We start from the raw sequence: 11,920 nt of genomic DNA, 5'->3' as shown, positions 1-11,920 counted from the left end.
GGAGCCCTCTCTGGGCTGAACTTGGGAACAGGGTTTCTCTCTGGGTTTAACTCCGTAGCTGGAGCCGACACTGGAGTGGACTCAGGGGCTGGAGCTAACGGTCTTTTTCTCCTCATATTCCTCCTCTGGTTTGGGGTTAAGGAGCGGGCTGCTGTCAGATGAGGACTTGGGAGGGAATTGGCCGGCGGGCTTGACTGTGGCACGGCCTGCAGGCTTGAGAGTGCAGTGTTTGGTTTTGAAGGGAATAGCAGTGTACCAGGTGTGTCGGTCAGAACACGACAGAGAAGGAAGTGATGAACTTGACTGGTTTAATTGGACAAGTAGGTAAATCTACATCAGAGGGGGGAGCCAACCATAAACTTGCACCTTAAACAATGCCCACGTGAATAGTGGAAGAAGCAACAATGAGTCAATCGGACCTCCAGAGGTTGAATCCAGAGGGATTAAATGAGTCCAAGAAAGGAACAGTCAGTTTTAAGCCCTTAGGAGGGGTGGCGAGCGATTAAACAGGGACTGATAGAGATGCGGGGCATGAGAGGCAAATGGACATTGCAGATATTGAGTAATGTCCTGACTTTAGAGGAGTTTGTGCTGTGTCTTGATCAGATGGAAGTGTAACACATGAATTGTGCTGGTATTTGGTGTGGTTTGATCTGTAACAGACAAGAAGCAGCACTCTAATATAAGTAAGCACATCATCACAGCCTTAATACACAAACTATTGACTCTTCTATACTTATTTTGCTGGATCTGTCTGCTGCTTACGGTGAACCACCAGATTCTCCTGTCAACCCTATTGGAAAATGGGATCTCAGGAACCGCACACCAGTGGTTTGAGTCTTACTTCTCAGATAGGTCCTTCAAGGTATCTTGGAGAGGTGAGGTGTCCAAGTCGCAACATCTAGCTACTGGGGTGCCTCAGGGCTCAGGACTTGGACCACTTCTCTTCTCTATCTACATGGCATCACTAGGTTCTGTCATTCAGAAACATGGATTTTTATATCACTGCTATGCTGATGACACTCAACTCTACCTCTCATTCCATCCTGATGATCCGACGATAGCTGCTTGCATCTCAGTATGTCTAACAGACATTTCTTGTTGAATGACGGACCATCACCTTCAACTCAACCTGGCTAAGACAGAACTGCTTGTGGTTTCAACAAACACATCACTTTATCAAAATTTCACCATCCAGTTAGGCTCATCAACCATAACTCCTTCAAAAACAGCTAGAAACCTTGGAGTTGGAATTGATGATCAGCTGAATTTCTCTGACCACATTGCTAAAACTGCCCGGTTCTGCAGATTTGCTTTATACAACATTAGGAAGAGAGCAGTGGGCAGCCATTTTTTGTTGCGGCGCCCGGGGAGCAGTTGGGGGTTCGGTGCCTTGCTCAAGGACACCTCAGTCGTGGTATTGAAGGTGGGAGAGAGCGCTGTACATTCACTCCCCCTACTTACAATCTCTTCCGGTATGAGACTCGAACCCGCAACCTTTGGGTTACGAGTCCGACTCTCTAGGCCACAACTTCCCCAATAAGTACTGTCACGTAACATTACACAGCCGATAACTGCGTCATACTATATAACAATGAGCATAAATCAGTAAACGTGATAGTATAAACCTTACTCACTCTTATAAGATGCACAAAGCACAATATATATTCGATCTGTGGTGGTAATCAGTGCTATTTCTCTTCCCCAGTACCTGTACCACTGACAAACTGATATCTGCTGCAGCTGATGCAATATGCGATCGCTCCGTGCCGAGTTGCTTCACTTCCGATCTCCTGTGTGCGTCATACTTTCATAATAAAAGTCCCTGTTCTAGTCGTTGCTACAGCGCTCCTAATTCTCGCAGTCGCCTTTTGCTCAGAAAGGCTGGAGGCTTGACGGCGGGCTGGTTCTGAATCGGGGCCGGACACTCTCCAGACACCGGAGGATACCTTTCCTCAAACTCAGCCCAATGGTGTCTGGGAGGTCCACAGGGCGATGGTTGGCCCCGATCCAGAACAGTGAATTCAGCGTTGCGTCATCCAAAGCTGTGATCGCCACAAGCCTGCAGAATTCCTGGGTGAATTCTACGAAGAGGAGATCACTACAGGCGAGGGCGGCAAGTTTTGTGGAGGTTTCCATGATCGCAGGGGAGAAAACAGAAAACAAAACACTTTCAAAAAATTAAAACAAAAACACGTGGAGAAGGGGCGCCTCTTACTGTTTGTCAGTCTAGTGTTCTGTCACGGTGCTGCTGCTGTGTTGGAGCGTGGAGCGAGGAGACCTGGGGGCGTTTACAAAGAACAATCTTTAATTAACAAGAGATACACACATGTAGCAGTGGAATGGACGTAAAACACTAGACCCAGGACAGACTTGGGCTTAAATGCTAGGAACTAAACAAGGAAATGAACAAGAATCAATGAATACAATTAATATGAGGGAGAAACTAGGTCACAGGGAGAACATGGAGCATGTGGGGGAGGAAAACAAACACAAAACAGTCCATGGGCGTGACAGTAACAACAGTGCTATACCTTTAAACACATACAGTTAATATTGTGCTATTTATTCTTTTCCGAAATAAAACAGAATGCAATTCAATCCATAGGTGTTTGACCAGGTTTAGATTTATTTATACTGGACCCCAAGTTACAGCATGCTATAAATTAGTTTACAGCCTGTGAGGGAGCTAAAAGCTTTGTATGTCTACAAAATTATTTCAAAATGTATATTTCATTAGTTAAAAAATTTGTAGGAGTGTAAAAATTTGTAGGAGTGAGTGGTTGGTGAGTCTAGCGTATAAGCTGTTCTTTGACAGTATACAAAATCAAGCTCCTCTATTCTATATAGAAAACACTAGACCCAGGACAGACTTGGGCTTAAATGCTAGGAACTAAACAAGGAAATGAACAAGAATCGATGAATACAATTAATATGAGGGAGAAACTAGGTCACAGGGAGAACATGGAGCATGTGGGGGAGGAAAACAAACACAAAACAGTCCATGGGCGTGACAGTAACAACAGTGCTATACCTTTAAACACATACAGTTAATATTGTGCTATTTATTCTTTTCCGAAATAAAACAGAATGCAATTCAATCCATAGGTGTTTGACCAGGTTTAGATTTATTTATACTGGACCCCAAGTTACAGCATGCTATAAATTAGTTTACAGCCTGTGAGGGAGCGATAAAGCTTTGTATGTCTACAAAATTATTTCAAAATGTATATTTCATTAGTTTAAAAATTTGTAGGAGGGATGCTTGGTTGGTTGGTGAGTCTAGCGTATAAGCTGTTCTTTGACAGTATACAAAATCAAGCTCCTCTATTCTATATATGATTCTACTGTTCCCATTGACAGTATACAGTATATTCTATACAGGATACTGCTCTCCCCATTGACAGCATACAGTCGGGCACACACCCAAGCCAAGCGTTATCCTTTTGATCCACAAAACAGGTAGACAAAACATAAAATGGTTTTCACTGGGTGTGGATACTGCTCATGACACCAGATCTGCATGATTACATTTCTCAGTTCAATAAAGATTTCTTTAGTTTAATAAAGATTGCTCTTTAGACGCTCTCAGACATCAGTGCTCTGCACAGCCGTGGGAAGAACTGCAGAGACATATGAAGCAGTTTAAATAAATTATACTTTGCACAGAAAGTAAAGCAACGCTCCAATTCTGGGTTTTCCCCTCCAGAGGGCGCACAAAGATAAACCATAAAATGATTCATTTAGTACTCCTTAATGCAGGTGCAAAATAGCAAAAATGTAATGCAACTAAAGAAAAACAGGATCAGTACGGATAGTAATTTATTCGGGTTTTAAGAGGAAACCCCTAGCTCAGAAGAAGAGATTCTAGAGACTACAATAATGTAAAACAGTAAGAGGAAAAAAAATGTAAAAAAAGTATTAGCACTGTTGTTTGCTTCTGGCGTGTGATAGAGCGTTTGGACCAGGTTGACATACTTAATAAGCGGATAGTCGCGCTAATGCATGGCTATCTATTTAGCTCTTAAATAATAATCAAGTTCTGTGCGTTTACCCAAAGTTATTTGTTGTCAAAACGCGGGCGGTGAAAAGGGGTATCTGCTTGCTTGAGTCCTGCTAGCTGCAAAGCCAACGCAAGCAGCGGGCAGAGGATTCTGTGCAGTGCTTGGTCTAAAGCCTTCGGCAAATCAAACGATGATTTGTCCAAAAGCCGATTAGTTCTCACTGTTTCCAATTTAAACCTTGATATTCGTATGTTCTCTCATATTTAGGTGAGCATAGGAAACATTTATGACCAATTAAAAAAAGGCAACTTACTAAAGAAATGCTTAGATATTTATTTACATAGTAATTTCAGAGAAAGTGATGCCTATATCTACTGAAAACAAGAATCTAACCGGCAAATAGCGCTCTTTGCATGATGTAACTATTGATTACATTAGAGCTAAAGCAGCCTATAAACTATACAATCTGCAATGAAAAGTTACGTCCTCTATAGCTAAATTTACATTTTGTGGTGCGGTGTCAGAATATAAACAATAAAATCTCTCTCTCTCTCGATTTAGTGACAAACCTGTGAGCCTTTTGTTGAAATGTTAGCCAATAGAGACGGATTACGCCACTAGGCAGCAGTGATATATAAAGGGGGCTTTATAGACGCATTTGTACAGATGAAAAGACATGCTAAAGTATTTTCCGACAGTGAAGCAGATAGCTGATAAAAGGACTTGAAAACACAAACTGAAATGCAAAAAGGAACGTACTTTAAAATAATTCGATTATTCCCGTCGCTTTGTCCGTTTAAAATGGAATATATATTCTGCTAAAACGTCTTAATTTCTTTTTTTTTAGATAATTCGTTGCTCGAATAAATATTATCAAGACAAGAACCACGGTAACTTGCAAAGCCAAGAGGAAAACCTTTGGTACTGACCATTTAACATCATGACAAGGTTTAACTTTTTATTGTGTTTAACGATTCTTATTTCTTTGGGACTGTCCGGGAGCGATGAGCCGGACCTCTTTCAGGCTCCACTGAGTGAGATGTCCTCGGATGCTGGAGTCTCTCTCTTTGATCTGGAGGATGTGGACTCTTCTGAGTGTTCCGCGTGCGTTTGGAGAGAACAGAGTAAAGTCTTACGGCTGGAAACAATCAAATCACAAATCCTTAGCAAACTGCGCTTAAAACAAGCGCCCAACATCAGCAGAGAGGTGGTTAATCAACTTCTTCCCAAAGCACCTCCGCTGCAGCAGCTTCTGGACCATCACGACTTCCAGGGGGACGCATCCTCCCTAGAGGATTTCATGGACGCCGATGAGTATCACGCCACTACCGAGTCCGTCATCACCATGGCCTCAGAGCGTGAGTTACAAAACTTTTCACATTTGTTTAGTTGTTTAATAAATTATGCTTAAGCTAATGTTCCTTGCACCCTCCAAAAGCAGTTACACATCTATTAAATGTTTAGTGGCAAATGACCGTTTATGTAGGCCTGTTACTAGATTTGGTATAGTAACAATTGCATAAGGTTGATCATAAATGTCAGCATTTTAATGCCACACACACACACACACACACACACACACACACACACGGCTAATGTAAATCTAAATCTAAATGGGGACATTCCATAGGCGTAATGGTTTTTATACTGTACAAACTGTATTTTCTATCGCCCTACACCAACCCTACGCCTAAACCTACCCCTCACAGGAAACTTTCTGCATTTTTACAATAAAAAAAAAAACGTTGTTTACTTTATTTTTATACCAATTTTACAAATGAGGACGTCCCCAAAGGGAGGTTTTTGGAGATTTTGTCAGGTTTAGCTCACTTTTGGGTACAAACTTGTCCCCAAAATATGGTTAAGTAGGTACACGCACGCACGCACGCACGCACACACACATATTTATTAGCCTACAATAAAAAACGTATGAGCTACCACTAACCATTTAGAATTTAAAAGCTGCCTTCACTTGGTTGCGCCCATGCCCGTTTACCTGTAATAAATGAATAAGGACAATTAAAAATAAAAAAAGGCAGATGCGCTCAATGTAGCTTCCGAGTACATTATATTATGTAAAAAAAAAAAAGAGCAGTATTTCAGATGATTAATAGAGAGTGGTATTATAAATGATGAGCATTAAAGCAGTTGCCAAAGAACCGTCTTGCACAAGCAGGCTTTGTTGCCGTTAGTCTCTGCTAGAAAAAGTGTCCAAAAACACTATTGTTTCCCCACAGCAGCAGTGCCTTACGACTGCACTTGCCTTTAAATGTGAAGTTTATAGGCATAGGACGTTTTTTCACTTGAGTGTGGATACAAAGCCCATGGAGGAGTTTGGGTCGAGGGGAGTGTGTGACCTTTTCGCTGAGAATAGCCGGGGTTCAACAACATTTACACACATAATGTATTCCGCACAAGGCAGATGAAAAGCCGAGCAAATAATCCGTTTTTTTTCCTGACCAGAGTGAACAAAGATAGGTTTGTGTTCCCCTAACTAACCTCTGCGTTGATTGTCACACAGCCCACGTTCCCGCTGGCATAATGAACGCGCTTTACATTCAAGTGACGAATCACATAAATGATCATTTAACGGCTGCAAAGCTCATGGATTGCTTTTAAAAATAGTTTTTGTTGTTGTTGTAGATTGTTGTTGTAGCAGTGCAGTATGAGAACAGCATGAAAAAATTAATTATAAGTAATTTTGACCATCACGGTACAACGAGTGCATTTACTCATGTATTAAACAGCAACTATTTATTTATTTATTTATTTGAAATGTAACTTTAAAACATTTCAAGATGGTAGAGAAGTTTCATGTAATTAGTCACATTTATGTTCTTTTTGTGATACATCCCTTTTCAAATACTCCTTTGAGTTTATTCAGTGGGCTCTCATTTTATTCTATTCTATTTAAGCTACTGATGAATTCAAGTAAAATTCAATTGGAACTACGAGATAGTCTTTTAAATTCCTTTCAACTTGACATAAAAGGAGTAGAATTTCTAAAATGTCTTTCAATTATTTGAATCACTTAAAATAATGAACTTGTATCAATAAAAAATGCCAATGAAAAATACTTGTTTTACGTTATATATAATATCCATTTTAAAGGTTAAATTATTACAATAAAAATTAAACCATTACTCTATTGTTCCAAGATATTTACAATGTTGTTTCTTTGCAGTTTTCATTTATTTTATCTTTACTTTTACTTTTTAATTTTTTAAAATAATTTTCAGTAATCCTTGTTTCTTTAGCTTCCTTCTCCCATCACTGCATCCATGATCATCTCCCATTCTCGTTCTTTATCACACAAGCAGTTAGTTCTGGCTAATAAAAGCAAATGCTTGTGACATTAAATGCAATCCCACAAAAACAAAACTCTTTTTCACCAAAAAAAATGTATTTCTCTCCTTATACCCCTTTATGTACATTATGCACATTACTAGTAGCTGACTAATAAACTAGCCCAAATAAAGATCAAATGTACACAATATTGTAAAATACATTACTTAACACATTGCTGCTCTAGCACGGAATGGCAATGGAATGGAAAGTGTCTTGAAGTATTTTCCCACTATTACCAGCTTATATTTTGTGTGTTAGATTTAAAGGTGGATCTTATGTTTAGATGTTGCACTGGTATGTTTTGTTCTGCCTCTGTTCTGAATTTGGCTGTGTATGTGTACAGGCTAGAGTAGAAAATCAACCATTAGAACTCATTTGTCACCAGTCTATATATTTAGACCAGACCTTCCTCCCTTGTCAATGTGCTTTCGTAACAGCCTGTGGTTTTTGTTTTTTTGTCAGTAATTTGTCAGCTTACACCCTCACCTCCCTCCCACACAATGACCCACCTCCCTACTGACTTGTTTAACTTAACCACCAAACTGTGCTAAATGCTAGGAGAAGACAGTAGAAATAAAAAATGTAGGGCTCTCATTGTTATGAGAGGTTGAATTATCTGAGATATATAATTTGCCATAACTTCTCTTTTTGTTCCCCAAAAATTGTACTCTGCAGTGCACTCCCATAGAAACACACATTCATCAAGTCAGAGAGGAAAGGCCTCCTATTGACAAGAAGGGTCAGAGAGTTCACTGCAATGTGCATCCATATATTGGATGAGGAGCCAATTAACCTCTTCAGGTCTTTTTCTTTGCCCGCAAAAGATAGCTAGTAGATTAAACACTACTACCCCCCACCTAAAATGTCAAACAGGACGGGTAGGAGATTAAACAACACTACAAGCACTGCCTCCCCCACCTAAAATGTCTCTTTCTCTCTCTCACAAAAAGTCACATACACACATACACACATTCACAAACACCAACCCACTAACCACTCCCAACTAGAAAAAAAACCAAAGGTCTTTTATTGTGTTGACCCTATAAAAGGGTAATTTCCTGAAGGTGCAGGAACCATAAACATTAGAAGAGAGAATGCTAAAAAGACAAGACGGTTGTCCAACCATCCACTGATCAATGGGAAGTGTGTGTGGGAAGTTTTTTAGTATTAATTCACTGTGTGAACACCTGTGTCTTAGACTACTCTAATTCTTTCCTGTTCATCTGAAAGAGTGAAAGAGGAATAAAATAGAGGAAAGCAAACTCAACATGTTTTGTCACCATGAAATAAAAAGTGAAGTAATTAAAGAACAGAAGTGTTGTAGAAATACCACTTCATGTAGTCCATTTTTTGGCTAATAAACTTTCAATGGAACTGAAGTCCACTATACCCTGGGTACAGTTTCACTGCTCTCTCAAGAATGCCTCTCTTTCTTTCTTTCTTTCTCTCGTTCTCTTTTCTCTTCCCACGGTTCAATGCTTCCCCTCCCATTCTGGAGCAATTCCAGACCCAGATAAGCAGGTAGGCCTACTGAAGTCATCAACATGTAACAAATAAAATTGCAAATCTCAAACATGTAAATATAAGTGAAAACTTTAACCTGAAAATATTTAATGACTGCTTTGTAAGGATCTCTCTGGAGTTATATATACTGTTATGAGTATAGTCTCAGTTCAGTCTCTTACTGTATCTATCCTTTCCCTCAGTCAAACTACATTCAGTGGCAATATATAAATGTTGCACACAGAACATGTTGCGCATGAACATGGTCAATAATTTCATGATGATGAAACTGAGGTTTTATTATGTTGACATTTGAAGAAATGTTTTATAATTTCATTATACATTTATGTTTCTTTGGGATTGTTGAGGAGAAGAACATGTTTGCCTGGTAATTTGCAGCCAGCAATCATAGTCAAATAAAAAAAATGAAGCTGTATCTGAAATCTACTTTGGAATTTCCCCACACTGTCACTCAGTCTTTTTTTTTTTTTTTTTTTTTTTTAAAGAAACCAAGATCTTGGATCAAGATCATGGTTTATAAAGCAAAACATGTTACCTCTCACTGATAGAGTGAGTGACTACTCCAGGTAGATCAGTGATTGACAAGGGGAAGAAACTGTTAGAATGAAAAGATTGAACATAGTAAAACTACTGACTACAAACATGGATGAATTAAGTCATTAGGCCAATTAATACAAAATAGTAATGTAATCAAGTGCAAAAAAACAGGTACCTTTCCCTTATCAGCCATTATGAGCCCAGATTACTCAGGAAGATATTAATAAATAAATAACAATGAAATAATTCATGCATATAGCAGACATTTTTATACAAAGCGACTTACAGTGCATTCAGGTTACACATCTTTTTTTTACCAGTATGTGTGTTCCCTGTGAATTGAACCCACGATCTTTTGTGCTGCTAACACAATGCTGTACCACTGAGCCACAGCAACACATATAATAGTAAGATATCATATAATATTATATTATTATTAATAATATTAAGTACACATAATGCTACAGTAAAGCAATGTTTCACTCGCTCACTCCCATTAAGCATTGCAAATTATGTAGAGTCAGTTTCCCTAGGCTCCCAAACATTCCCTAGACTCTTAAATATTTCTATATGCATAATATGTACATTTTGTAATAAACACAAAATATATTGTTTCAATCTTTAAATCAATAGTGTAATATTTTTCTTGTTTTCAGTGTATAGTATGTATTTCGCAATGTTTCATGAAATTGTAGTTATTTCCCTCATTACATTTCCTCATTTAAATACTTTTTTGTTCCAAATCAAAGTTTGTAATGTTGTCAATCATCTCTGATTGATTTGGTTCATGGCGTGTAACTCTTAAACAAAGACATTTTTAAAAACCTTATGGGAAAAATTAATTGGAAAAATACTTCCAGAGCTAAGGCCACTGAAAAAGAGGATGGGCACTGTTGCACTCTATTGTGGTGCTAGAGCAACAAACAACCAATCATAAACTGAACAAGCTTGCCTCATTAAATAATGCACTTTCCACAGTCACAGAAACTTGTATTTCATTTCAAAATTTCATTTCATTTTTTTTGAGTGAAACATCTAAATGTCACCCTGTGATGAAAATGCATTAATAGAATTGAAGAAGAGAGAAGACAAGGCGTTATATAAAGATGCCATATGCTCTTTTCATCCAGTTAGTGACACAGACATGCATATATATATATATATATATATATATATATATATAAAATAAAGAGGTATATAAACAGATTTACAAATATACATCCTCAAAACATGAATACCCAGGATTAATTTGAAAGCTAAGTTAAAGACATATCATTCAATTTAATATGTCCAGTTTATGAAGAACCACATGATAACAGCTATTATTACAAAAAAGTGGGGGGTGGCTTGGATAATTCAACAATGCTGAACATATCTGTTGAGTAATATCAACAAAATATGCACCATCACATATGGGATATACAGAGAGAAAATGAGGAGCACAGAGGTCAGAAGATGCCCCCTTTTTCATTGTCAGTCATCTCATTTTCAGTGCCAAAATGAAAAATAATGTCAGCAAACATGAATATAAATTAATTCATTTCATGAATTATTTATTTGGACAGATTGCCATTTAAAATTAGGCCACAACAATGATCTGTAAGCCAACGGGAACTGAAAAAAAGGTGTGTGTGTGTGTGCCTATTTTAAAGGGGGTTTTTATGTCAAGTTTAATTCTAAAGTATTATTCTAATACTTTAAATACTTCAGAATCTTTGTATGTATCAACATATTTGCAACATAGTAATGGTCATAGTGAAAAGCACTGTACAGACTAAAATTGACTAGACTTGGTTAAGCTTTATCCAAAAGTTAAAAGACAGTATGGTAGGTAACGGTAAATCTTTAAAACAAGTATTATTGCATAACATTTTAAATAGGTTTAGGGAAACTATCAATGTTCTTGCCATTTTTTTTGTGACAAATCTGCAGGATTTGCATAGATTTTGCAGCCTATGGATCAGCCATCTGTCAAGAAATTGTTTATACTTCTCTATTACATTTGATATAAGCCAGTTTTCTCCCGGTATTTTTTAAAATTAATATGGTATAGTTTCTAGTTTTGTGCAACAGTAAGATTGCACCTTAATCACTGTTTCTTGATTCTGGTGGCTCCAATGTATCCCTAAATGCATGCATGAGAATGATCATAAGCAATCTCATATCTGCACTTTTGTGTATATATTATTATTGTGCTTGGTTATCGTATACAATAGACACTTTTAGTACACATTTAGTACACTAGCTAAATACCCTCATTATTATGGGGAGCATGCGGGACATGCTTTTGTTTAGCATGGGGGGCTGCGCTGCCTAAAATGTGATAGGAGTCTTGTGCCTGGCCCTGTCCCCCAGGAGCATTCTGAATGAGGGTGTCACTTGCAGTCTGTATCCCCCATTTTCCCAACACACACCAGTCCTCTGTCCCATGTCCTCCCCCACTTCAGCTCTCCGATCTCCTGGGATCGGGGCCGAACAAAGAAGGAGTGAGGAGGCATAGGCTGGGA

The 11,920-nt window shown here is 38.4% G+C and overlaps 1 protein-coding gene across 1 annotated transcript in view; it reads left to right on the top strand.

Annotated features, from left to right (window-relative positions):
* Nucleotides 1-4,944: 4,944 nt before the first annotated feature.
* Nucleotides 4,945-11,920, top strand: part of LOC107573429 (growth/differentiation factor 11-like) — a 57,644-nt gene continuing 50,668 nt past the window's right edge. The window contains exon 1 of the mRNA XM_016259865.1: nt 4,945-5,362. Coding sequence (XP_016115351.1) covers nt 4,945-5,362 — 418 coding nt within the window. The remainder of the gene's footprint in view (nt 5,363-11,920) is intronic.

The sequence above is a fragment of the Sinocyclocheilus grahami genome, unplaced genomic scaffold (assembly GCF_001515645.1).
Source record: "Sinocyclocheilus grahami isolate Dianchi unplaced genomic scaffold, SAMN03320097.WGS_v1.1 scaffold1939.1, whole genome shotgun sequence".
Lineage (NCBI taxonomy): Eukaryota > Metazoa > Chordata > Actinopteri > Cypriniformes > Cyprinidae > Sinocyclocheilus > Sinocyclocheilus grahami.
Note: the sequence above shows the minus strand (reverse complement) of the source record. Positions and strands in the feature narration are given on the sequence as shown.